General features: G+C 45.9%; 2 protein-coding genes across 11 annotated transcripts; both read left to right on the forward strand.

Annotated features, from left to right (window-relative positions):
* Window positions 1-21794, forward strand: LOC142044464 (sulfate transporter-like). 8 transcript variants are annotated; one of them, XR_012654335.1, is made up of 5 exons: window positions 2268-6087; window positions 6561-7214; window positions 9551-11106; window positions 17439-20086; window positions 20388-21794. XR_012654335.1 is itself a non-coding variant. In XM_075056954.1 (3 exons), the coding sequence occupies exons 1-3, from the start codon at window positions 6016-6018 to the stop codon at window positions 11054-11056; spliced, it is 2232 nt and encodes a 743-aa protein (XP_074913055.1). In that variant the 5' UTR covers window positions 2268-6015; the 3' UTR covers window positions 11057-17428. The 8 variants fall into 8 exon arrangements, 1 of the variants encoding a protein (XP_074913055.1); XR_012654336.1 differs by having other exon boundaries at window positions 21595-21794; XR_012654334.1 differs by having other exon boundaries at window positions 17439-17755; window positions 17957-21794.
* LOC142044463 (sulfate transporter-like) lies at window positions 21792-27167 on the forward strand. 3 transcript variants are annotated; one of them, XM_075056951.1, is made up of 3 exons: window positions 21792-22788; window positions 23718-24348; window positions 25196-27167. In XM_075056951.1, the coding sequence occupies exons 1-3, from the start codon at window positions 22760-22762 to the stop codon at window positions 26789-26791; spliced, it is 2256 nt and encodes a 751-aa protein (XP_074913052.1). In that variant the 5' UTR covers window positions 21792-22759; the 3' UTR covers window positions 26792-27167. The 3 variants fall into 3 exon arrangements, with proteins under 3 accessions (XP_074913052.1, XP_074913051.1, XP_074913053.1); XM_075056952.1 differs by having other exon boundaries at window positions 21811-21821; window positions 25196-27166; XM_075056950.1 differs by having other exon boundaries at window positions 21792-24348; window positions 25196-27166.
* The last annotated feature ends 261 nt before the right edge of the window (window positions 27168-27428 follow it).

Raw genomic sequence — 27428 nt, forward strand, 5'->3', positions numbered from 1 at the left:
GGGCGGGCTCCGCGCTGCGCCGAGGGGCGCGGCGGGGGCGGCTCTGCCCTCCCCTCCCCTGCCCGCCGCTCCCGGCCCCCTCGCGGGGTAGGCGGGCGGGGGCGAGGAGCAGGACCGGGCCGGCGCTGCCGAGCAGCCGGGAGCCGCTGCGGCCGGTCGGTCGGTCTGTCGGTGGGTCCCGCCCGCCCGGCCGAGGTCTGCCCGGAGCCGCCGGCGGCCCCGCGGTGAGTGGGCGCTGCCAGGCGAGGGAGGGGAGCGCGGCGTGGGGGAACGGGCGGGCCTGGGGGGCGGGGGAAGAAGGGACGGGCTGGGCGGCGGGCAGCGGGGCGCCGGGCGGCGGTGGCCGGTTGCCGTGGGCCCGCCTCGGCGCCCCGGGGGGGGTCCTGCTCACGGCCCCGCTCCGTGGAGGGGCTCTCGAGGCGGTGCCTCAGCATGAGGAGAATAGAAAATGAAAGCCGGGGGTCCGGGGGGAGGAGTGCTCGGTGCCGGGGGGGTGTGTGTGTGCGTGAAGGAAGTGGTGCTGAGATCGATAGGGTGAAACCGAGTGTTGCATTAAAAGCGTTGTACTTCCCTTTCTCTATCCTGGAAACTTCATGCTGGTTGGCTTCCGAAGTGATACACGAGCGCTCAGCAAAAATCCGTGGTTTCAGGAGTACAAGAAGTGCGTGGATTTCTTCTTGCTGCGCGCTCTTCTTGCAGATTTCAATTTAAAAAAAACAGAACAATTTTTTGAGCCCTCCCTTCTGCAGTGCAAACCCTGTGCTTAGCTTTCCGCTCAGAGGCGGACAGGTCTCTTGCACGACCCTCTGCCCCGTGCAGGCAGCCCACCGCCGCAGCTGCCCTCCGGGCTTCGAGGCCAGGCCGGCGGGCAGCGTGGCAGGGGCTGGCAGCCACTGCCCAAGGAAACGCCTTTGGGGCAGCGCTTCCTCCACCTGTCCTCACTGCCCCGGGACAGCTCGTCACCGTTCAGCCTTCGCTACCTAATGGTAAGGGCGGGAGGGGGGTCCTGACGGAGAAGTGACTTGCTGAAAATACTACTTGGGAAGCCCTCTGTGGCAAATCCAGTTCGGATGGAAACTGCTTGAGTGCTGTGTGAGGCCGCAGCCGGCTATCTTCAAGAGAGATCCGCTTCAGACAGGGCAGGGCAGTGTAACCGTCACACTCGGTGTGCAGCTGCTTTCTCGGAGGTGAGCCGAATTTCCTGGAAGGACTGGCTGCGAGCGGGGCTGCCGACTTCCATGGGACCTTCCCCAAAGAGGCTGGGGGCTGTGCGAGGCTGACGGGCAGCTTTGCTGCTGCTGCCGCTTGGGAGAACTGACATTTGAAGTACAAGGAGATCAACTATTTCACACAGGCAAGGTTTTATTGTCCGGCTTTGCAGGTTTTCCTGCTTGAGTTAATGGCTGGTGATTATTGTGCGGACAGTAATGTAGCTTTGTTCCAAAATGTGTTGCTTAAATGTGGTATGTTGTTTTATGGGTCTTAGTAAGATTTCAGTATTCATATGATTTTAAGTCTCTTGTTGAAATTAAAGTTTGTAGCTTGAATGTTTTATTGGAGGGTGTTAAGGATTTTGTCAGAAATCTGAATTTTCTTCCAAGGTACATGCAGCGCTGTTCCAGTGCCTATCTCGGTGTTATCATGGCAGTATTGAATTTCCTTGTTGCTCCACAATTGTTAAGAGATTATTTGGAAACGGCTGTTGTCCAGCAAGAGTAAGGACAAAGATATAGTTATCAAAATGTTGTGATACACTTTCCTTTTTTACGCTTAGGGTGAGATTTTCCAAGGACCCAGAGGTAGTAGCCTACCTCCGATTCAGTTCACGTGGAACTTGGATTTCTGATTCACCTGCTTCTCCTTTACATCTCTTCAGAAATTGTTCATGTCTCTTTAGATTATGTGTTTATGCATTAGTTTTTAAGTGCATGCATTTAAGTGCATGCAACTTCTCATGTCTAGCAAGTGGCTACGTGAGGGTGGGTAGTGATCACATACAGTGACGACTTGTGCACCTGAAATGTAGAAAAATAATCTGGAAAACTGAGATTGGTGTTATAGAAAGAACACTTTTGATTTAGTTTCTACTCTTAAATGCACACGTCTTATGTTTAAGCTTGTAAATATGTTATTTCAGCAGGTGAGTAAGCTTCACAATCCATTATTCTCATACTGTCAAGGTGACTGTGATCTGTGACAAAGAAGTGAAGTCCAAGCCAGCAAGGCCCTGTGCTGCAGGTAGTGTTTCCCCAAAGAGAGACACTAGACAGGTGATAGCTCACCTCTGCCATGTCATGGGATCAGTCAGAAAGGCCCAGATGGGATCCAGAAAAACAGTCTGTAACAAGAATGCAGTACCTCCCCATATCTTTATTTTATGGCAGTCACTTGATAACAGAGAGATACTGGAAATTTCCTCAGTTTTGTGTTGTAGTCTTTTTCTTTGTATCTTAAGTAAAGCTTTGTGGCAGGTGGACACCCCCTGAAGATCTTCCTCAGGCCAAAAGGAGCTCATAAAAGTGAATTCTAGGCAGACAAATTAGTTGTACGTAAATAGCAGCTTTCAAAATAAAAAGCACAGTAGCTACTTTTCCAAGTTAAATATACAGAATATCGTTCAGTATACTGAACCAAAGGCTGTTTCCATTTTTATTTTTTTTTAAGAACAAAATCCAGTTTTACTAAGTAAGCTTGGGCTAAACGGTTACACAAATAATACAGAGCAACGCTTTCAGGCAGAAAAGGGTGAAACGTGTTGCAATTTGTGTCATTTCCTAGTGTCCTGACCTGGCAAGAGGCAGTGACTGTGTGATGAAAGGCCCTTTTCATGCCACGTAGTGAAAGCTGTCATGCAGGTCAACACAAAGATCCAGTATATGCTCAGAGTTTAGTAGCCAAAAAGATTTTTACTTAGAACAGTTCTCCACTGTCTAGACACGACCAAAAAAAACCAGTATCATCTACTATGCAGATGCTTGACGGCACTGCACAGAAGAACTAAACTGAACTATCTGGATTTTGTGTCGGAGTTCCCTGGAATGTTAAGAAAATCTCCCAGGTTTGAGTGAGCTGTCTACAAGTCCTGGATGAGGGAGGGAGGAATCAGAAGGGTTTTCATTACTAAAATCTTTGCTAAAATCTCAGAAAACAGACTCATTCAAGTAATTTGCTACACATAAAAAGTAGTCTGGGGTGAATTTTTCCCTCAGCTTTTACAGTATTGATTCGTAACTCTCTGCTTGTGAAATCAATAAAGCTGCTCAAGCAAATACAACTACAGAATGTGCTTATGCAGAGTACTGCAGACACATGCTTTTGTACACTATATTCACTTCATTCTCAGTGTATAGTATTTGCCTTTTTTTTTTTTTTTTTTTCGGTAAGTGCTATAAATAATCCCTGAGCGGACTTTGCAATACTGTACACGTGGCTGAGGTTTGATATCTGGAAGGTGGGGATGGATTCACCTCCAAGAGTGATCACTATGTGATCTTGAGTATGTCATTTCTTGTAGTGCATGTTTCCTCATTGTAAAGATCCTCATTCTTCATATGGCTCTTCTGAGCCTATAATTATTCTAACACACATTAAAGATACTGAATTGGAAGGCATTAGCCGAGGGAAGCTTGTCACTATAAGATGTATATAGGTATGTGATACAGTAATACTGTATGTCCAGGAAGCTGTAAGATAGAAGTTTGGAATAATCAAGAAGGCAGGTAGCCAAAACTGAAGCTTTCTTCTCTTACCTTCTATCGTACTAGGTGATTAACTTGTCTAACAAGAACAAATATAGAGACAAAAAAATAAATTTGAAAATTTAGCCCTAAAAATGTATATGTATTAGAGTTCTGGGTGCACTCATCTTTGGCTCCAGAATTCTCAGTTCTCCAAGCTATAAGGGCCAGGACGAAAAGAAGGACATAGATACCAGAAGTAGGACTTGAGTTCAAATTACGGAATTTTTCACTTAGGTCTCACCTAACCTAGCAGTGCATTAAAGCTTCATTTTTCCTTTTTTTGGAGTGTGACTTTCCCAAAGCAGCACTTCTACCTGTGCTCAGAGCAGCATCCACCAAGAGGCATGTTGCCCCCCTGTTGTGCTTAGAGCTCTATTTTCATCTTGCTGGTTTGCAGACCACCCTGCAGACCCAATGCGTGAATTAGGCATAGAGTTGGAGGTATGGGAGTATGGAACAGGGCAGGAGCTGGAGAAAAGCATTGATGCATTGCTAGAAATATCTGGTAGGTGTGGAGAGCTAGAGGTAGGTATTAATAAAGTATCTCGCCCAGAGCATGAGGCCTGGCAATGCTCTTCAGTCTGCCCCAGCATGTAACAGAGCGTGAGTTGTATAGATCATGATATCATAACAGGAAGGCATACAGCCCCTATCTTACGCAGAAAATCCATCCCTGCTGATGCTATTGTGCTATTCACAGTTTTGGAGCCAGGGAGGTCTCTGTTCGAAACATGGCTCCCTTCCAGTAGCAGTCCAATGGCAGTCTAGCAAAGAGCTGTGTTCAGTTATTTGAAAGGATTCAGGAGCTTACCCACCAAAGAGACGCTTGCTGTCTCTGTCTCTGTAGTGAATGAAGACGCCTTTTGGGAGTCCCAGCACGGAGCAGAAGATAAAATGTGAACCTCTGTCTGTGGTATTTTCTGTTGGCTATCTGTCGGCATCTGTCCCATCTGTTGACTTTAGATAGCCCTCTGCGTGCTGTAGCCTGGTAGCTGTAGGGAGCAGTATGCTATGGTGTGAGGTGGAAGAGTTGGATTACTTGGGTTGAATTGTTTTCTAATTGGAAGGCTCTTTTAGAAATCTCTGAATATTTTTATCTGGAAAGAGAAGCCAGTCTAAACATTAAGTATTGTAGCTGCTTCTACTCTCGTGTGGGTTCCCTTGATTTGGTTAGGATCTTTTGATTAGGCTGTTCTAAGACAGTAGGTACTTGGGTTGGTATTGTCTTTCTAGCCAGAAGAACCAAAAGTAGTTCATCTCTGTCTGAGCTAACAGACTGCTGGAGGCATGGCTGTGCGTAAACCATTATATAGGGCTGGTGCACAGCAGTTTGGATACCTCCGTATGACAACATCAGACCTGGAATGGAAGAACAGAAATCGTATGCTCCAGCCAGCTAGACCAAGGTCTAAGAGAGGGTGTTTCCTCTGCATAGCTGTAGGATCAGTGCCTTGCAATGGTCTGACTGCAGGAGAAACGGATGGTTTGAGCACCACGCTTAAACTCACTTTGCTCCCTTCTCCCCTCACATGTTTTTGAGAGACTTACACTGAAGTGATAGTAGCAGTGAATGTTTTATTGCTACTTGTGAAATGACTATTAAGTGAAGAAGTTTTGAGATGGACTTTTCAGGGACATCCTCAGCACTGCTAGCTCCAATACCAATTTGGTGATTAATTCCGTCATAAACATTGCATAGAACGTTAGTTTGATTGATGTTTGCCCTGCACAGAAAAAGTGTAATTAGCACATAAGGGATATGTTGTTATAGCACTCTGGGACTGCAAGGTGGTGTTTGAAAGGGAAGCCTGGGAGTTAGATTTTTCAGGGTTCTGCTGCTCTCTCTGGCCTTGACTCTACTGTAGCACCAGGTGAATGGGTTTCTGGCCGAAATCTATCAACTTCAGTGTACTAGTAGTAGCAGGTATTGTGGCTGAGTTTTCTGGAGGATTCTGGATTTTTTTCTGGAAACTGGGAGTGCTGTATGAATGCTGGCAATCACTGTTGGTATTGTCAAGTTTCATTAGGGCTTGTTTCAAGACTTTGCTCTTTCACAGTCAGGCAATATGTTTCCAGTATTAAATGTGTTTTGATACAATCAACTTGTTTTACTGTTTGTAGGCAGCCTGTACTAGAGCACACATTCTAGCAGAAGCGTTCCACCTAACTTCCATTGTGTCCATTAACATGCTTTCTGCTTGTGTGTATTGTTTTGGTCAGATGTAATTTACTTGAAAACCGGCTTTTAAAAAGTGTGAAGAGCATTCTTTGCAGTATGTTATTGGCTGAAATAAAGCCACTGTGTGAAGATTGCATCTTCTTGGGTAACAAATCTTTACAATATTTGGTAGGTGTAATCACTGCATTTTTTTTAAAAAAGTGTATATAAATGAGATTTAGACCAAGCTGTGCAATGTTAGAGATATACTAATTGTAGTTAATTTTCAGCAACTGAATTGAAGTGACTGTTGGACTGCTCTGTGTCTATCTTTGCACAGTGGAACAGGCTGCAGACAGTGATTTTATTAAGGAAGCCTCCCAGAGGGACAGTGCTGCTGCATTCTCTTCCATTTCACAACATTGCCAGCAGCAGGTTTATTCTATGGGATGTCAGCTTCCCTCCTAGGGAGGGTGATTCCTTGCTTAACAGGGATATAATGGGGAGGCTCTTTCCAAGTTTGCTTGGCAATTGCTTTCTCTGTGCTGAACTAAGACTTTTAGCCCTTGCTTTTCATAAATATTTTATTCAGTCTATTAAAAAGTCTCATGTAGAGCATTCATTTATGGTTTAATGCAAATGGTCCTCCTTCGTGTTTCTAGGGAGTCCCTGAGATGGCAGCAACGGCAGAATTCAACAACGTCCACTCAGTGACTGAAATGCCAGAAGGAGACGATGCTAAACGCAGTTTCCATCACAGAATGTTCTTGGAACCCCAAGAGAAGAAGAGGAGCATGAAGGCTCTGATGGTTAAGCAAGCAAAGAAAACTTGCAGCTGCACTCCAGCCAAAGTTAAAGACTATGTTTTTAGTTTCTTTCCTGTCTTGCAGTGGCTTCCTAAATACAAACTAAGAGAGTACCTACTGGGAGACTTAATGTCTGGTGTGATTGTGGGGGTGTTACTAGTCCCACAGTCAATTGCCTATTCTCTCTTGGCTGGGCAAGAGCCTATTTATGGCCTTTATACATCCTTTTTCGCCAGCATTATTTATTTCATATTTGGAACCTCCCGCCACATCTCAGTTGGCATCTTTGGTGTGCTTTGCCTGATGGTGGGACAAGTGGTGGATCGTGAAATACAGAGAGCTGGCTATGACTTAGAACCAGCTGCGCTCAGTGTCCTCACAGATACAGCAGCGTACGTAAACACCACCATTTCGCCTGTGAATCAGACATTGCAGAAGCTGCTCTGTGATAAAAGCTGCTATGCAATTACAGTGGGAGCCACCATAACCTTCATAGCTGGAGTTTATCAGGTAAGAGGAGGTGGGCAAACAGGTTTTCTGTGGAAATAGTTTTAATTCTTTAAGTGATTGTCCACATGAACAGCCTGCTGGGCTTGCACGTGTCCTCAATCTGCATCCCAGACAAGTGGACACAGGGAGGACTGGAGGTCTCCAGTTACTGTGCAGTTACTGCGGTGCAAGAAATTCCTCTGTGTCCTCTCCTTTTTTTAATAACTTTTTGTGGTTGTGTTGCTACTCTGTTGGGGACTGTAAGGACCTGCACATAACCACCTGCTGCTCTCACACAATCTGCTCACCACCTTCCTCGCTGTGGCCTGAAGCTTTTTTATTTTTTTTTTGCTGGCTTATAGCTTAGGCCTCCATTTCATTGGGCCAAAATGTGGTGTGTCAGCTTTTCATTCCAGACTTCAGGCATTTGCCTTTTCTTTTATCAAAAAATAATCTGGACAGTAGAAGTATCTCCAGTTTCTTTTTATTTATCACTGTGCTTGTAAAACTTTGCTGTTTGCCCATTCAAAGCCAAAACAATGCCATTGTATGAGAGGGATACTAGTGAGATGATAAAATATATTTGAAATAAAACTTTGAATTATTACCGTATTAAAATATATTACTCGACAATATTTTACCACTCTGTCTCTAATTACTTCCTAGAATTAACTGCTCGCTGAAATTAAAGCAGGTATCTTTGTTTTTAGTGTCATGCATTAACCAGAATGGATTTAGTTTTAACAGTGCTGCAGAGCTGTGGTATTTCAGTTTGTGAGTTCACATTCATTTGTTCTTACAGTGACCTCCAGGGTGATAGCTAATCAGACTGTATAGGAGCGGGAAAGGAAACATACCTGTGATACTCTGAAACACTGGTTTTAGGCACAACCTGGGACGACTTCTTGTACTGGAAGTCAGTGTTGAGTAATTTCAGAAATATTCTGGGACTCTGAGGTACACTGGATTTTGTGCTTCATCACTGTAGCATGGATGCAGTTTTGGAGTTGTGAATTGTGCTTAATATTCTTTGCAAGTACAATTAAGTTCATTTGTATGAAGAAGTCAGATTACTTTATCTTAAGTCCCTCTGAATGTTAGGCGTATTCTACTTGCTGTCTCTCTGCCTGCTAACCAGTAGGTCTTCACACCCTCAAATATTTTATTCTTTTTTTTATTGGAAGCTCTAACCAAAATCACATAGTCTTTGTATCAGAAACTTTACAGTCAAATCACAAAAAGCAAGCCTGCTCACACTAGTTGCCTACAGCATAACTAGGTAAGACAATTATTGCTAATGTTTTACAGTTAGAAAAACCTTTAATTAACTTAATTACCAAGGCTGTGAGGGAGACTTTTTTAGAGCTTGGCTCTGAGCCCATGTCCAGTCAGTCCAGGTCCCAAACCAACCTTCTCTTCAGTAATGCTTTGTGGTTCTTATGAAGTTTCCAGGCATGATCCTAGCCTTCTTTTTTTTTTTGCCTCAATTATCTAATAGGACATACCAAATTGACACTACTTAAAGTTTTAATACCTGTGAGTTCTGGCCTGCAGTCTTCGGATAAGAGTGTCGACATCCCTGTTGGCCAGCGCAGGGAATTAAAAGGTTTCTAGCAAACTGCTGTGAGAAGGTCCATGCTCCATTTGGCATGAAGGTTGACGGGGAGGAAGAGACATTTACCAGGTGCGAAAACACATGTGTAGAGTAGGTATCCATAAAACCAGTCATTTCAATGAGAGAGCACCAAGGATGTGTCCGTTCAACTAGCATTAATAAAAATGAATGACAAGGCACTTTAAAAATGTATCTCTATTTATATAATCTGCATCACAAGAGTTTGCAGCTCATATACTTTCTGAGTCAGATGCACCAAACTTTATGCAGTGCAAAGTACAGCTGTTATGACGTAAGGTGTATTTTCATTGCAGGTTGTGAGCTCCAGTATAAGACAGACAATGACAACCAAAAAAGTTTTGGATCCCTGCAAAGTTCACAGAGGTTGAAAGAGAAATGGCAGAAGTAGCCAGTATTTCAGATGCTTTTTTCCCCAGGCTTTCTGTTTTTGCTTGCTAGGGTAACTAGAAGTTAAACTGAACCAATGAGCAAACAAACACAGGTTCAGAGTATGAAGGCACTCCCCAAAAGCTGGCGCTCTGTTAGAAATGCATTTTGTTTAAGTGTGGTGCGCCAGGAGCAGCTGAATGCTGGAGACTCTTTTCTCCATGCTCTGACCATGCCTTGTCCTCCAGGGCTGTGCGCAGTGGTGTTTTTTATTGCATCTCCCTCCAGAGCCCCACAGTGATGACATCTGCAAGTTTTGCATCCTAATCTGTTTTGTGTGGTTGATTCTTTTCAGGTGGCCATGGGTTTCTTTCAAGTGGGCTTTGTCTCAGTGTACCTCTCCGATTCATTGCTGAGTGGATTTGTCACAGGTGCCTCCTTCACCATCCTAACCTCACAAGCCAAGTATCTCCTGGGCCTAGACATTCCACGGAGCAGTGGCATCGGCTCCCTCATAGCCACATGGATAAACATTTTCAGAAACATACACAAGACCAACATCTGTGATCTCATCACCAGCTTCTTGTGCTTTCTTGTACTTATCCCAACCAAAGAGCTTAATGAATATTTTAAATCCAGGCTCAAGGCTCCAATACCAGTTGAACTAGTCGTGATTGTGGCAGCTACTCTGGCATCTCACTTTGGGGAGCTGAGAGACACTTATGGCTCAAGCGTTGCTGGACACATCCCAACTGGGTTTCTGCCACCCCGCCCTCCAGACTGGAACCTAATTCCTAATGTGGCCTTGGATGCTATCCCCATAGCTATTATTGGCTTTGCCATCACTGTCTCCCTCTCAGAAATGTTTGCCAAGAAGCATGGTTACTCCGTGAGGGCCAACCAGGAAATGTATGCCATTGGCTTCTGCAACATCATTCCCTCTTTCTTCCATTGCTTCACAACAAGCGCAGCTCTTGCCAAAACTCTTGTCAAAGAGTCCACAGGCTGTAGGACACAAATGTCTGGCATGGTGACTAGTTTGGTAATCCTACTAGTCCTCCTTGTGATTGCACCTTTATTTTATTCCCTTCAGAAATGTGTCCTTGCTGTCATAACCATTGTAAACCTCAGAGGAGCCCTGCGGAAGTTCAAGGACCTGCCAAAAATGTGGCATTTGAGCAGAGTGGACACAGTGATCTGGCTAGTTACTATGGCAGCCTCAGCACTCATCAGTACTGAGATTGGTCTTTTGGTTGGTGTTTGCTTCTCTATGCTCTGCGTCATTTTCCGAACTCAGAGACCGGAGGCACCGCTGCTTGGCTGGGTGGCAGAGTCTGAGACATATGAGTCCCTGTCTGCTTACAAGAACTTGCAAACCAAGCCAGGAATTGTTGTGTTCCGATTCGAAGCACCCCTCTACTACATCAACAAAGAATGCTTTAAATCCACCCTGTACAAGCAAACTGGAGTCAACCCAGTCTGGGTGAAGGAAGCGAAGAAAAAGGCAGCAAAAAGAATGCTTAAAGAGAAAGAGGCGGATTCTAGTGGCAACCAGACCAGCATCTCCATGGATTTTGTCTCTGAACCCCTGGGGTTTCACACAATAGTGATTGACTGTTGTGCAGTACAGTTTCTGGACACAGCAGGAATACGCACGCTCAAAGAGGTCTGCAAGGACTACAGGGAGATAGATATCCAGGTGCTACTGGCCCAGTGCAATCCTTCGGTGAGGAGTTCCCTGATCCGAGGAGAGTTTTTTAAAGAGGGGGAGGACCACCTTCTCTTCCACAGTGTGCACCAGGCTGTGGACTTTGCATTGGATGCACAGGGGCACAGTGGGACCAGCACTTCTAAGAACTAGCAGTGGAAAGGCTGCAAATTGGAACAAAGCCTGGGAAAAAATGGCTGTGGGTCTGTATGTCTATGCAATATATATGCACTCAGACAAAAAGAGCCAGGGTTGTTAACACACTGGTTACTATGCAGTCTGTTTTGATGCTTTAAATTTGCCTGCCTGGGTATAGTGATTCAATAGGTGGTGAAATGAAGGAAATTTCTTAACTTGATTATGGCCAATCTGTGAATCTAAGAGTTTTCGTATGATTGTTCGTCTCATTTCTCTTCTCTCCTGAACTTTCTATGTCTCAGTTCCCCTCTGAGTTTTGATTGTCAGCATTGAAGTCTTTATTGCAACCCTATCTTTATGGATCAGACAGAATTTTGAAGTAGTCTAGGCATCCTGTCCAGCCAAATAATGAGAGGCAACTCATTTCTTGTCCCTTGTTCTGGCATTGCTTTTCCATATCACCACAGCCTTGTATTTTCTACAGAACGACTGATGGGAACTGTTTGCTCTGGTCTTTACTGTGGAGTGATTGGTCGGTGATTTTGTAACCTCCCTGAATTTGAGACAGATAGATAAATAAAATCTAAACATGCATGAAAAGGTCTTAATGAATAGCTTCTAACCATCTATCACCTCCAGAGGCTTTGTCATTGTCTGCTGAGAGCCTAATGCAGCCAGGCAATGGGGACATGGTTATCTCATTTCTGCACAGGCCTTTACATGCCAGGAAAGTTTGCCTCTTCAGCTTGAATTTTTCTGGAATTATTTTTATTCAGAGGTGGCTGTTTAGAAGTCTGATTCATGCTTATGGTCAGTTATTTGTTTTCCTAATGTTTAGGAGCTCTTTAGAATTGTGGGCAGTAGATACAGAAAATCTAAGGGTGGGATAGAAGTAAAGCAGAAATTGCTCTGGGGGATTCTTTCCTCTTTACACTCAACTCCTCTCTCCTGTACTCTTTCCATGCTGCCCAGGTGGAGATTTTTTGACCTGTGACCATGCACAGGTTTGTGTAGCCAGATTCTAACCAAGAAGGGGAAAACAGTAATTATTTATTAAAAGATGTTTTTTCAAATCCATTTCTACCTGTGCCAGAAAGGGAGGAATAGGAATGTTACTTCCAAGAAGTACACACTTTCCACAGCTTACAGTATACGTATTTGTAGCTCCTGGGTATTTGTTTACATAAAAGCACAATAAAACAGCCATAAATTGATTTTCAAAGAATTAATTTAGATTACAGCTAAAAGATATACTGAAGTGATTTATGTTTAGTTAGAGCACATCGAACCTGGCCTCAGTGCTATTTGTGCAGCCACGACTGGTAATACAGCCTCCAAATTCCATTTCAAGTGAGACACAAGAAACCGTATTAAAATGCAACAGCAAAGGCAGCCAGCCAAGCAAAAGAACAACTTTTAATGTTCTTATTTAAGATAACGTCCAGAGGTCATAGTATTAATAAGTCTATATTAATACACACAGCCCTGGTTAAAAGGGAACAGAAATAAATGCTATTTGCCAGAGAGTTCAGTATAATAGAGAGTCCTTTGGAATTAACTGAAGATTAGAGCTTGTCATGGCTGGAATTTCTTAAAACAGTGGGTTTTCAGCTGTTTTCCTTTTAGGACTAGAACCATTTTTTAACAGAGGCATGAATCTGATTTGAGACTACTGGCAAGAAGCATGTTTCGCTTGAATATGTTTATGGACCCTTTAGAAGTAATCCAATTTCACCTTTAGGAATCAAGGACCACTGATTGAAAACTTGCCCTAATGAATTTGTTTTATAAAGGAATTTCATATATATATATACACGCACGCACATATATATATGTGCGTGTATATATGTGTGTTTGTGTACATATATTTATATATATTTTTCTGCTGTATGATGGATGCAGCAGCTATATATTTCCAGTTACACTTTTGTGATACTCCTGTTTCTGTCTGAGAAAGGGCTCTTCTGCCTTCTGCTGTTTTAAATGAACAGTGGAAGACATGTACTAGATTTTATAAGGGGAAATCTGCCTTCTGTTATCCCTGCCTCACAGCTTAATTTGTAATCTATAGGAAGAGGGAATCTCAGAATGACTGATTTTGGGTTTATGCATCTGTCTGGAACAGGAACATTCATCCCAGGTGCAACCTTCAGAACCCCAGGCCAGACTGGAAGATGGTATAAATCAGTTGATCTCCATTCCCAAACGTACTAATCAGCAATTATCACTCTAAATGAAGAATTAAGAGATCATTAGCACATTCATTAATGGCAACAACACAGCATTATGGAAATTAACACTCACAGTCTCAGCTATACTAAAGACAACTGGAAATGTCTTTAGTAGTCTCCTGCTAAATGTCAGGCTCTTTTTTTACGTTTATTGCTGCTATAGATAGTACTGTCAGTTCCTCCTAATGTGGCAGTTGCACTAATAAATGTTTTACTTCTGTGAATGTTTTGACATGGAAACAATTTTCAGTCCACTTCATAAAATAGGGAAAGGTACTGCAGTGGAGCACATGGTGCTTATTTTTGGATTTATAATGACATTGCCAGCATTAGTCTTGTGCAATTTAGTGATCTTGATTTTCTTGTAAGCCATTGCAGCTCCATCTGCTCCTCTCTATTTCATTGCGAGACCAATGTCCACCTTCTTGACACTTCTTTCTGTGTTTTGCTGTAAGACATTGCATATGATTGACTGTAAATAGAAGAATCATTGCCTTTGTGTATGTTGCTATTAGGTGTGACCTGCTACTCAATTTTCATGCCAGATCCTTTGATAAGCCTAAAGCTCCTGAACAGAGAGTGTAAAACCCAAAATCCCACCAGTCGTCTGGGTGCTGGAGCTGGGAGAAAGGGGGCTGTGGACCACTGTGCGTGTCCCCCCACGAGCAGGCTGGAGCCTTGGCCCGATGTGGGGCTGTGCGAGGGTTTGGGTAGCTGCAGGAGTAACGGTGCTGCCCAGGAATAACAGATTAACTTGGAGGTGTCTTTATTATGGGGCTACTGTGACACTGTGTTATGCAGCCATGTGCCTTTTTCCATAATGAGTGTAATAACGCAGGACCTAGTTCCTGCTCAGTGCTGCTGCATGAGTCACTGTCCTGAACTATATACGTAAGGGATTTCTGTTTTCATGCTTATTTATTTTTAGCTAATTTTAATCTAAGTCCACACATGGCTCTCCCAGCCAGGACAGCAGAGCTTCCATGACTGCTGTGCTCCTTCCCCGTCAGGCTGTGGTGATGAACGGAAAGGTACTCTCTCGGGAAAAAACAGCCATTCCTTTGTCTCTGCTTGCTTCTGCTGGCTTGTGCCACGAGACATTAAAATCTACTGCTGATGGGTCTGAAGTGCAGAGGTGAGGTATTGCAGGTAGGAAAGCATCCTGGCTGCTGCACCAGGATTTTAAGCCAGTTGATACCCAGCTGCCTCCCACAGCCTTGTGCTGAGGTCGACCCTGAACTCTGCCTGTGCCAGGTCCTAGGTCGAGGTCTTACCTGGTGGAATGCAGTCTTTCTGTGGCCAAACCTCCCTTGAGAAGACCAGCAACGCTGTGCGTCTCCTTGGGTCCAGTTCCCTGAACCTTTCACCCAAGGGCTGTGCTAAGTCACTGTTCCCCATCACGCTTAGCTACCTGCTATCATCTCCAGTGCTGCTGGTGCAAAGAGCTTTTAAGCGGGCTGAAGTCACGTCACCCACGTGCCTCCATTCCAGAAATGGTGCAGGAACACCCATGCTGGCCCTGCACACAGGCACGCAGGCAGGCGCGGGCTCACCCAGGCTCAGCACTGACCTTAACCTCCGTGTGCTCCCAGCGCAGTGAGGAGCACGGCTGGGCCGTAAGAGACTGCTGGTCCAAAAGATCATAGAAACTGGAACAAGAGGAAACCCTTTCAGCTGAGGATGAAACTCTTCAGGCAAAAAGTTTGTTTCAGGGCATTATCTTCTGTTGTGGTTTTTTTTCACGTGCTTTGGAAAGGTGATTTACGTTCTTTAGATTTTTTTTTTACTGACATGGCTAAGCTAATGAAGCTGTGATGCAGATAGCAGTCATCTGCTGCTCATGCCATACAAGGTGCTTTATGTCTGTGTAGCTTACTTTGCTTTACTGAGTCTCAGTGTAGGATATCGTTGTGAGACTTCAATATTGATGTAACTGTCCACACCAGAAGGGCTTTGCACTTCTACTATGCTGGCATAGGTAAAAAGAGCAATGTCTTTAGTGCAGACTTTGCACTGTGAATGACCTTGTTAAGTCCCAAGAATTACTTGCACTTGGTTATCATATTTGTAAGCCTTTGTAGGATCAGCTGCTCATGTGAAAACTACCTGATCTTTACTGTTTCAGACAAATTCCACCTGAAGTGGAAATAATTCTGAGTCTTGCCTTTTCTTTTGAGATCATTACAATGCTAAAAGTGAGGCCTCTGGTTAGGTAAAATGGCAAATATTTAATATATATATATATAGTTCATAGTATAATTAGTACCTTTCTATTTTATTTTCTAGAGATTGTATAAGCTAAGGCATATTGCTATTCTCTAATGTGCAAATACACAAAATATTTCAGTGTTGGGTGAAGAATCAGATCTCCAGTGAGTAAATATGCTACCAAAAATATTTAATTCCAGCTCTCTCCAGCTCTGAAAGCACTTAGCTCTCAGTCTGGCTCCCAGATGATCTGAGGACTCCATAGGAAGATAGGAAGCGAAACATTTAGCTGGACTTGGGTCCAAGTTTTTTATGTCTGATTTTTTACTTAAGGGAGTAAATTTTATGTGTATTTGAAATGCAGCTGAAATGCTTAAGGAGAGGTAAAGCCTCACTTTTTCTGGAAAGCACATGATGCTTTGAGTTCATCAGCCTCATGAGTCTCTGAAGATCATCTCTGGTACCGTGGTATGTTCTGGGGTATGATTTTTGAATTATTTTAAATTCAGAATAATTTTAGATATTTGTGACATAATGTTTTGCAGAATAAATAAAATGGCAAATTTTGCCTAGAGTAGCTTTTTCAAGTTGGAGAATCAGTTTAACCAAACAGGACCTCAGGAATGGAATATATCACATCAGTCGGCTGACCTAACCAGTTTACAAAATAGTTTATTTGAAAAAGGCATGGAAAAGTTGTATAGTGTGTGTAAAAAATAGCCTTACTTTTTACTGTGACTTATCTGTGCAGTAAAAATAAGGTATAACTTTTCCCCGAGTTTGGTGGCAGAATCCAGGGTGCTGGGAGAGCCGTCTTGCTCTGTGGCATCAGTCCGTGCTGCGTGGGTGTTTGCTGACGTGGACCTTGCCTTGCGCCCAGCGTGGGGAGAGATGTGTTGCCGTCAGCTCCTTGTTGAGTGCTGTGCTCACCGACCAATGTTTGTGATGAAAGTTGTGTTTTGTCAGTGTCCTTCTTACGTCGTACCATCAGCTATGGGATATAGCCTCTGCCTGTTGTTGACTCTCCTTTATGCTGTCTCTGTTAGATCTGTATCAGTTCTCATTTTTAAATACTAATGTGCCTTATTGTCATTGTAGAAGATTTTTTAGCACAAGAATTTTCTATCAAATGTGGTAAAATCTTTGGGATTTCTTTATCACCATTAAAAGATGATATTTATGTTTTTTCTGTTGTCGGTCATATGCTTGATACCTTAGAAGATGCTGCAGCTATAAACTTTAAGAAGAAAAAGCCACATGTGTTTGAGCAGTGAGTCCCCAGTCCCCGTTTCTCCTGACAGTTGTGCCCACTCCCCGTCGTAAAGCACAGTGTGTACCCAGCTGTGTGCGCTGTTCTCCCGGACTGCGTGTGGTACACACGTAGGCACGCGTGGAAGTTTCCTGCCAGTGTAAACCAGGGCATTGACTGACAATATGCGGCCAGCAGCAGGCTTTCTCCTCGTTCTGACTTCGGTGCTCTGTGCAACCAGGCTGCAGTTTGTCTCACGAATAATAACAAGTAATAGGCAATGTGATGATGGTGATGTGCCGTGTGCCGGTGAGCAGCACCCCCCTGTGGGCCAGGTCCATATTCCTAAAATGCAAGAAATGACAGATTTGGTCAGGTTTGCTGCTACTTGTACTTTACATTATGTGTAGTTATAGCACATGGTATTACATATTCAGCCTTACAAAATTGCTGCAATGTGTTTCAGTGTTATTTGACATAACAGGTTATATGACTTAGTCCGGCCATGGCCAGTAAGGGTCAGGGCAAAAATTAGAGCAGCTCTGGGTGCATTTCTGGGCAGTTACTGGGAGCATTATCTCTGCATGCATGTCCTTGAGTTATGCAAAAGATTTTCTTGATCCAGCACGCCTCAGCTTTTACCTGAGGTTGCCTTTTACCTTAGGAGACCTCAGCACACATGCTGTAATTTTTGTGTTCGTGCCAACAGAGTGGTAGGAGCACTCAATTACGGAGAATGCCAGCAGGAGCTTTCTGGTCTCTTGAAAAGCATAGGACAGCCATTACCTTCAGCAGAGTGACTAATTCCTGCAGATACAGAGCTGAGATAACGGACTTCAATCAGCAGGACCCCTTCACCATGCTACTCAAGGCTCTACCTTACCTATGGATAATTAATTCTCACCATACGTGCTCCTGTACTAGATGAGACGCCCCCAGCCCCATCTCCAGGGTCACAGCCTGGTGGACACTGCTTGGGAAAGCTGTACCAGAGGTCCGGCCCATTCAGAGCCCTCCCAGCACCCGGTAAGCAGCAAGCTAGAAACTTCCTGAGCACTTAGACCTTTGTTACAGCTTTTGCAGCACTTCTCTGTAAAGCTTCCTAGCCCCTTTTCTTGAACCAGTTGACTCCCACCACACCCTGTGGCAGCCTATCCCAGTGTTTGTGTTGTGTGAAAAAGCTGCTTCTGTTTAAAATCTAAGAGACCCAATCTTGTCATTCGGCAGGTAGTTGGAGATGTGCTGCAATTTCTGGGCTTTTTACCCATCTGCTGGAGCATCTTTCTGTCCTGTGGCGTCGAGATGTGACGTGTGTAGGATCCCTCTCCACTGCCTCGGTGCACGATGAGCTGGTGTGGGATGGCTGCTGGGAGAGCTCGGGAGCCAGCCGCGGAGCTCTGCCCGACATGGACCCTGCTGTGCTGTGCTGGGGGGCAAGTTGTGTTAACTGCAAATAGGGTGACCCTGTGAGCCAGCCAGCAGCTACAGGGGGAAGCAGCATCCCACCAGCACGGCCTCAGTGCCGTGAAGGGCTCGCAGGCAACACACACAGGTCAAACCTGAAATGATGCCAAGTAGCCTGGGCTGAATGCCAATTCAGTATGAAACAGAAATGTGTCTCCCTGTTTTTATTTCACTGTATTCATCTGTAATCAATTTAATCTGTTTACAGAGCCATTATAGCATTTTTGGTTATTAGCTTGATAATTTGGAAAAGGGTCATAAGCACTGGACATTTGTCATGCAGGGGAAAACAAGAAAACAGCAACACAGTGCCACAAAAGTTGGCAAGGAATCATTTTCACCCTCCTTATATAAACTGAGAATGCTCCCCAAATCCTCTAGCTGACGTACTTGGAAGTGTTCTTTTTTTTCATCTTCTAGGAGTGGGCATCAGTGCTGGGGAAGGACTTGTAGCAGGGTGCTAGTAGGGTGGACCTAGCATGTGGTATCCTCAATAGCTGGACAGTTGATGTGCGGTGTATGACTTCTGCAGCCAAAGAAGCTCTTTCATGTCCTTCTAGATCTGCTACCCTTGCACTGAGTCTCTTTCCAAGGACATGTGCTGCATGTCACATCTTTCAAAGTACACTAAAAGCCATTCCTTGCATGTCTGTCTTCATGGCTCAATGCTGGGAGCGAGCAGGAATTTAAATAGATGCTCTTTATCATTATTTGTAGGTTCCTTGGTCCTTCTCAAACTTCAGAGTGGCATGACTGCATTACCATGTGCAGTCACAGGGTGAGCAATACTTTTAGCCTCGCAGTGTTTATGTCTGGAGAGAACTTCTATGTTTGCCTGGCATGCCTTGCTGCTGTGACCCCTGCATGTTAGCATAAACTGCCCTGCAGAATAACAGGAGGCTCCAAAACCTTTTATTTCCAGGGATGACCTACTGTACTGCTTCCACGTTCTCTGGTGTTACCTCTTGCAGAAATGTGAATAATTGCTTTCCATGAAATCATCAGAGAGGTTCTGTTCAGCTTTTTTGTCCTCAGGTGCTTTTCTTGCATTTTGCCATATCTCAGCAGTGGGACCAGTTCTGGGCTTGTCTCCTTTTCCTTCTTTTTCCCTTAAAGAATGGTGATGTTCTGCAGATGTCTACATGTTGAAAATTTATTTCCAAGTGGAACCGGACCAGCAGCCATCCGAAAAGACTGTCAAGTCCCATACCTGAAGGGAATGAAGAGCATCTCTCTTAGATACCTGGCACCATTACCTGGCTCACTTGCCTTTTTTGTAAATAAAGTTGCATGTGATCTAAGTAGCTGCAGAGCAGTGGGGTGCAGCCGTGTATTAAGCTGGGCTGGTCCCTTTATGGAACTGAGACATGTGGGATGCTACTTGAAAGGCTCCCAGGAGCCAAGTAGTCATAAGTGTATTTACAAGCCTTAAGGCAAGTCAAAAATTCTTGTACAGTGCAGTTCCAAAGAAAACTGGAGATGCCAGGTCATCCTGTTAAACACAGGTGATGCACTGACACAGCAGCAGAGACTTGAATTCGCTACACTTACCCATTGCAAAATGCCTGGGTAACAATCATGGACACAGACAAGTTCATAAATTTTTTTCTACTTAGGATAGAAAACCAAAATAGCCCGCTACTACATTTTCCTTTTACCTGGAGCTTGGGTTTCCACTGCTCTGTTTCTAGCTGGCTGCAATGGCTGTTGCATAGATGGATGTTACATTGCTCACATACTATGCCATAAATGAAAAATTTGGATTTCATGCTTTCTGCTTGTCTTAAAAACAGAGGGTGCCATGTTACTGGCAGGCAACATCCTGTCTACACTTGCGTTGTTCGAGATAATACCGTCTGTCCAATCCAGCCTTGCCCAGAATGGAGCTAAACAGTTAAGTGAGTTTATAGTGGCAATAAAGAACAACCCTTGAAGAGGCATTTGAAAACAAATTGTTTCAGCAGTTTGCTGTAGTGACCTTGCATTTGGAAGGCAGTGCAGCCTTAGCTGGCTCAAGGTCACATGAAGTTCCGTTGTGGGTTTCTTTTTTTAAGCTGTCTGCTATACATTTTCTAGAGCAAATGTGAAATGTTTGCAGTTTCTGCCCCTGCCTCACCTCATACAGTAACAGTAATTTCAGAGACGTACGCAGTGTTCAGCGTCACCAAGTATGTTCTTACCTCCTCTCTGCCAGGATGGAGAACATAAAATTGCCTGTCCTCAGTGTCTACAGAGTGAATTTCCAGCACAGAAAGGACCTCGTGGGGGCTGCCATAGCATGAAGGCTTGCTGTTTCAAAGAGGTCAGCACAGATAGCTGAATGCCCAGGGAAGCCAGCTGGGACAAGGAGCTCGAGAACATAATTCCAGGGAAAGTATGGAAGATTTTTAAGTTGAGTATACAAAAGCAGCTGGGAATTTGCACACAAGAAAGGGGGAAAAATTGCAGGGAAGGCTTCAGACTTAATTGAAAGGATGGTCACATTTACAAAGGATGGCAGGGGAGGCATGGAGACAGAAGAAATGGAAAAAAGAACTGCTCACCAAAACCTATGCTTGGGAGAGGTGGAAAAGCATGGCTGTATCAAGGCTTACCAAACTACATCAGGTAGTAAAGGAAATAATAACAAACAAAAGAGTTCCAGAATGTATAAGTGAAGATGGAAGTTGGAAGGAAAAGCAGCAGCAGGCGATGAAGGCAGGGTGGAAGTTAAAGGTAGCCTAGGTACTGTCACAAATGGGAAAAGTGCTTTGTCCCATTTTCATGGTGGACAGATCAGGGATCCAGAACTGGAAATGAATGCTTCCTAAATAAGATCAAAACCCAAAGATGGACTGAATTCAGATGTGTTTCATCCCAGCAAACAAACTGACTTAAAAGACCAGCCTGGCCAGCTTTTCAATGACTGAGTCACCAGTTCTTCAGTGACTGAATTTCAAGGTGAAGGAATCATACAGAAAATGGAAATTTGGGTCATTTGCTAAAGAAGAAGATGGAAAAGGAAAATGAGTGAGTAGAGACAACATCAGACAGGCCAAGACACAAGATGAGTTTTGACTAGGAAGGATTATAAAGCAGATGAAGGAATCATCTTTTAAGGACAGGAGGAATGACAAGGCTAAGGAAAGATACAGTCCATTACTGAAAGAAGGGAAAGGGGAGCTATCAACAGATGTACCTGAAAATAAATGAGCTGTGGAGAAATGGCAGAGAATACAGAATCTATATAAATAGATAAATACATTGAGCAGCTGTCTCCGCTACCATGTGCTCTCATTTTTTCCTGCTGCCAGAGAGCACTGATGTTTCTTATTTATTTACTTCTAATTGCTGAGATACAGACTTCCACTGATGAGATAAATGTAGCTCAGGATGCTCATCTTCCCCTTCTCTTCTCTCAGGGTGTCTCCCTAGCATCTAAATCATCTCTCCATACCTCACACCATCTCTCCAAATGCTGTGGGCTCTCAGCCCCCTTCCCAAGCCCAGAACACAGTCAGTGCCAGGAGCAGAGGCCAAGCTTCCTGACCGCCAGGTGTTTGTCCTGCTCCACGGGGCAACGGCACATCCAGCAAAATCTCAGAGATTAGATCGATGGAAAAGAGATGGAAAAGGAGAGGAGAATAAGGTGAGACTGGCAGCTGGGAGTGTGTGCTGAGAGGTCTGATGTAGGTTGTTGGCATGGATCACGAGGGCAGAAAAGTTACAGCTGGTATTTATGAGGCTGCTGTTTCAATTCAGGATGATGAGACATTTTTCCTGCCCACTAATGCAATTGTTCACCTACAAAAGAAATGCAACCCTGCACTTTTTGCCAAATTGTGCTTACTTCTGCAAAGCAAGATCCCTTGTTATTTGCGCTACGGTCTCCAAAAGGCACGTGCGAAGTGTGAGTTGTGCAGATTTGATGCACATCGAGTTCTTCTATCTACCTAGAAACAACCTGTGTCACCACACCTTTGCTGTCAGCGCAGACCTGTGTGTACAAAGTCCCAGTGAAGCCCAGCATCGCTGGCTCCGTGGAAGCGGGTGAGAGCAGTGGGGCCGAGCAGAGGTGGAGGTCCGCGGGGAGCAGCCGGGCAGGTGGCTGAGCAGAGCACCAGGGGCTGGTGGCAGCATGCTGGTGGAAAAGCTACCAGGAAAGAAAAGTCATTCTGGAACAAGTTTTGCTTTTTGATTGGTTTTTTTTGGAACGAAAGCTTTCCAGAAGAGACGAAAACCTGAGCGGAGAAGCTCGGCAGGACTCGGGCAATGATGCGCTCTCAGTTCCGGGAGCGGCAGAGCAATAGTACACGCAGGAAGATTTCTTCGCATTGTTCCCCTTGTTTAGCAAACACATCTCCAGATACCAGCAATACTGTTATCTGGCAGGAGCACTTCTCTAGATCCCTTCAATCATTCTTAATGGCCAGAACAAGTTTTCATCAAAAATACTCTCCCAGAACAGTGTTTGTTTTCAAAATACAGCCCTGTTTGGCCGGCTGCACCATCTTCATCGGCTGGAGTGAGATAAAAGGCCGATCGCTTGGCTGAGTAGCTCAGATCTCTCCTCAAGGGAAGCGGCACATGGTCCAGAAGGAAGGCAAAGGAAACAGGTTTGCAGTTGTTAGCCTTGTGCTTTCTCTGTTCAGTGTGTGCTGCGAGGTGAGGAGACAGGTCTGTCCACAGGGGACAAGCTCCAGGTAGTGAGAAAACACCCAGTGTATCTCCTTGCAGCCAGAAGTAAGAGATTTGGATTGGGACTAGTGATGTGAAATGAACCTGTAGGGCAGGGGAATGGGATTTCTCATCATCCCAGTTCATTTTCTGAACTGCAGCCGCTCTAGGTCTCCCGTCAGGAGAATTTTTTTCTGTGTGTACTGTTCAGTTTTGACAAAAAGGTGTGTTTGTTACAGCTGCATTTTGACTGAAAAACTTGGAGTAGCTCTGGAAAATATGTATGTTACTTAATCAGACTGAAAAAGTAGGATGCTTTCATTCTGCAGATAGGAGCCCCTGTCATGGACCTGTTTGATGCAAGCCAACAATGTAATTTAAAATTTTGAAATGTTAAAGGAAAAATTATTTTGCAAATTACCTCCCTTAGCCATGTGTTAGGTTCCTAAGGCATCACTTGGAATATCTCAACGTTTTCAAAATAGTTTTTGCTTAAGTGGAAGTGCCATCAAGAAACATTAGTTTCAGTGAAATAGTATTGTCTGATCTTAACCCATTCTGCTGTCCTGTTTCAAAACAAGAGGTATGTTAGGAAGGAGCACAGGGCTCTCTGTAGCTCTGTCCCTGATGTGGGCATCTGTACCAGTGTGAATGCAATTTAAACCGTGGTCTCAGGGTTGTGGTTAATCAGGTCCATAACTGAAAACGAATCAACCGGCACCACGGGAAGGTGCTTTTCTGTTTGATTTGTCTGAGATTATTTTCCTTTATTTATTTATCCATGCAATCTACATGAGCCCTGGAGCTAAGCAAAGCACATGATGTATGTGACTGTAACACCTCATGGCTGCCTGCTCTCCTGCCTTAGCTCTCCGGGTGCAATGGAGGACACGTCAAGCCAGAAGTCAGGACAGAGCAAAGAGGTGCTGAGCTCCCTAACACCAGAAGAGAGTCCTGCCAATTTTGTACATGTCCAATTGGAGGAGTATGAGCCCGCAGACTTTAGCACCAAGGATCTCATCCTAAAGAAAGCCAGAGAGGTCTGCACATGCAATCATCAAACCATCATTGCCTTCTTCTGTCAGCTGTTCCCAGTGCTGGACTGGCTTCCCCGTTACAACATCAAGACGCAGTTGCTTGGGGACGTCATATCTGGGCTCCTGGTGGGGATAGTTGCCATCCCTCAGTCCATCTCCTACTCCCTCTTAGCCAGCCAGGATCCCATCTACGGAATCTACACCAACTTCTTCTGCAATGTCATCTACGTCGCTATGGCCACGTCACACCATAACTTCGTGGGCTCCTTCGGCATCCTGTGTCTGATGATTGGGCAGTCTGTGAACCGGCACCTCCAGCTAGCAGGGTACAGCGGCGACAGCTCTGGCTCTTCACTGGTGGGCAACTCCACCTCCTTCGGTAATGGGACAGGAGCCTGTGACAGGAGCTGCTATGCCATCACTGTGGCCCTTTCCTTAAGCTTTCTGGTCGGCCTTTACCAGGTACAATTGTTCGCTGTTGTGCTGTTTCCTCTCCGTCCTTTCCCTGCTAGGGACTTCTCTGAGCTAAAGAACTCTCTGCTGCAGTCTTGGTTCAGACCTGCAAGTCCTGAGAAACCTTTCCTGACGTGAGTAGACTTCGACACCCTTGAATCAAATGTAGTGATTTAGAAACCCCCAAACATGGCTGAATGTGGGGGTTTCTTCCCCGCTGTGTGATAGGCCATGTCCTCGGATGTGTCTGAAACATCCTTTAGGATTAGACACAGCAGGGGAGGAGAGGGAACTGTGAGCCACCTTCCCACCACACCAGTCCTGGAGCTGGTCTGGCTCCTGGTGCAGGTTAGAGCAGGTTTGGGGCTGGCAAGAGCAGTCCTCAAGGACCCTGCCATCAGCAGGGACTCTTTCTAAGGCCACGCTCCCTGGCAATGTCCCCGCTGCCTAGGCTTAGCTGTCACTGAACAATTTCAGGCCCTTTCACTGGGACAACTAAAATTCAGTGTGTCGCATGGGTTTTCTGCCATCAAAGTGAACAGCTGCTTTGATGTGGCTGCTGCCTGGAATTTCAGTGTTAGCTATGCACCCTTATTGCTTGTAAGGAGACAGAAGCAGGGACCATATGGGCTTCTTTGTATGGCATCTCTAGCCACAGACAAGTCTTATAGGCAGGTCTCTTTAGTTTTCCATACCCTAGATTTACTACTGAAAACAAAGTCCTCTGCCTCACACTGAATGCTCCGCAGACAGAATAGCCAGAGCTGCTAAAGTGGAAGCAAACTGACATAAGTTGCCAGCCACCTCTCCCAGTCTTTCTCATCAATGCTAAAGGTATCACTGGCTTGCTTTTCAGATCCTGCTGGGGGTTTTACAGCTGGGTTTTGTGGCTGTCTACCTGTCAGAACCTCTGCTCAGTGGCTTTGTGACTGGCTCCAGCCTCACCATTATCACCTCCCAGATGAAGTATCTCCTGGGACTGAAAATACCTCGTCACGAAGGGGTGGGGTCCTTCCTCCTGACGTGGGTTGACCTTTTCAGATACATCCAGAACACCAACATCTGTGACCTGGTCACCAGCCTGGTTGCTTTGGCTATCATAGTGCCTGTCAAAGAGATCAATGACCGGTATAAGGAGAAGATGAAGGCCCCATTCCCCATAGAGCTGCTGGTGGTCATTGTAGCCACAGTAATATCTTACTACTTTAACTTCGAAGAGCGATACAAGTCTGCTGTTTGTGGGGATATCCCCACTGGTTTCAGGAAACCCACTCTACCAGATACAAACCTGTTTTCCAGCCTGGCAGCTGATGCTCTGCCCATCGCTGTTATTGGTTTTGCCATGACCGTCTCCCTGGCGGAAATCTTTGGCAAAAAGCACGGCTACGCTGTCCGTGCCAACCAAGAGATGATTGCCATTGGCATGTGCAACCTGATCCCTTCTTTCTTCTACTGCTTTGCCAGCTCTGCAGCCCTGACCAAGACTCTGCTGAAGGAGTCCACGGGGACCCAGACCCAGGTGTCCGGCCTGGTCACCTCCCTCGTGCTGCTGTTAGTGCTGCTGTGGATCGCCCCACTCTTCTACTCGCTGCAGACCTCCATCCTGGGGGTGGTCACCATTGTCAACCTGCGGGGGGGCCTGAGGAAGTTCCATGATACCCCCCGCATGTGGCAGCTCAGCAAGCTGGACACGGTGGTGTGGTGGACAACCATGCTGTCCTCCACACTGATCACCACAGAGATTGGGCTCCTCGTGGGCGTCTGCTTCGCTCTGCTCTGCATCATCTTCCGCACACAGAGACCCAGGGCCACGCTCCTGGGCAAGGTCAGCAACACAGAAATCTATGAGGACCAGTCCACTTACAAGCAGCTCGGCAGTATTGCCAACATCAAAATCTTCCGCTTCGAGTCATCCCTCTACTATGCCAACAAGGACTATTTCAAGACAGTTCTCTACCAGAAAACTGGGGTAAATCCTATCCTGCTGGCTGCTAAGCACCAAAGGGTGGAGGGCCAGGCAAATGCAGACGCAGGCAACAGCAAGAGCTTTTTCGGCACCAGGCTTGACTGCCTGAAACCTGCCAAGCAAAGGACTGAGAAGCCTCCAGCAGATGCCTGTCCTCCCTCCCTAGATATGCACACCTTAATCCTTGAGTGTGGGGCAATGCAGTTCATAGATACTGTGGGTCTCTCTGTGCTAAAGGAGATACGGCATGACTACAAGGAGATTGGCGTCCAGGTGCTCCTGGCCAACTGCAACCCTTCCATCCGCCACCGGCTCCGGGAGGGAGGCTGGGCTGGTGGGGCAGACAGCGGTGGTCAGCTGGCTTTCCACAGCGTCCACGATGCAGTGCGGTTTGCCGAACGGCGGTACCGCGTGCAGCGGGAGAGCAAGGAGAAAAAGGATGCTGTCCTGGACCCCGAAGACCTGAACTTCCAGGCGTCTTTGTAGACCTGCGTGTGAGGAATGGTTTCTAATGGGGCTGGGCTTGGTATGTACTTGAGAGCAGTTTTAAGTCTTTGTGCAGTCAGAGCATGCCGGAAAGGCTTTAATGAACTGTCAGCAGCAGGCATGGGGCAAAAGGTCTGGGGACGGCGTGGATTTCAAGAGAGGTTGCCAACAGGTAAATGACCCGAGAGGCGTTTCAAGGTCTGTCCTGTCGGTGAAGAGGCGGGATGGCTTTTAACGCTTCTCCGTTGTGAAAAGGGCTGTGACGGCAAGAGATGCCGTGCAGGGAGGTGGGACGCCCGGCTCCCGCCAGCAACTTCCATTAAACACCCCCCCCCCCCCCGCCACGCAAGCTTTCCCCACGGAGCACCCCGCGGCCGGAGTCACCCCGCCAGCGCCGGCCGGCCCTCCCTGCCCCGCTCCCGCCCGGCCCCGTGTCTCGCGTGGGCACTGGGGGGCACGAGTGAGCCGCGCTGCGCCTCCCGACCGGCGCTTCCCGGCCGCGGGGGGACCGGCCCCCGCTCCCCCCCGCCGGCCAGCGCTGCTCCCCGGGCAGGGCTGGGTCGGAGGGTGCCGCCGGCCGATCGAGCCCCCCTTTTGCTGAGGCTTGGGGAGCCCCTGGGAGCTCACCCAACGTCAA

Source organism: Buteo buteo, chromosome 24 (assembly GCF_964188355.1).
Source record: "Buteo buteo chromosome 24, bButBut1.hap1.1, whole genome shotgun sequence".
NCBI classification, from domain to species: domain Eukaryota; kingdom Metazoa; phylum Chordata; class Aves; order Accipitriformes; family Accipitridae; genus Buteo; species Buteo buteo.

Excerpts from the sequence above, each read along its gene's own strand:
- LOC142044464 (XM_075056954.1), top strand. The coding sequence starts at position 6,016 with ATGTTATTGGCTGAAATAAAGCCACTGTGTGAAGATTGCATCTTCTTG. Across the intron at positions 6,088-6,560 it reads ACAAATCTTTACAATATTTG|GGAGTCCCTGAGATGGCAGC; the intron begins GTAGGTGTAATC and ends TCGTGTTTCTAG. Across the intron at positions 7,215-9,550 it reads TCATAGCTGGAGTTTATCAG|GTGGCCATGGGTTTCTTTCA; the intron begins GTAAGAGGAGGT and ends GATTCTTTTCAG.
- LOC142044463 (XM_075056950.1), top strand. The coding sequence starts at position 23,668 with ATGATGTATGTGACTGTAACACCTCATGGCTGCCTGCTCTCCTGCCTT. Across the intron at positions 24,349-25,195 it reads TTCTGGTCGGCCTTTACCAG|ATCCTGCTGGGGGTTTTACA; the intron begins GTACAATTGTTC and ends CTTGCTTTTCAG.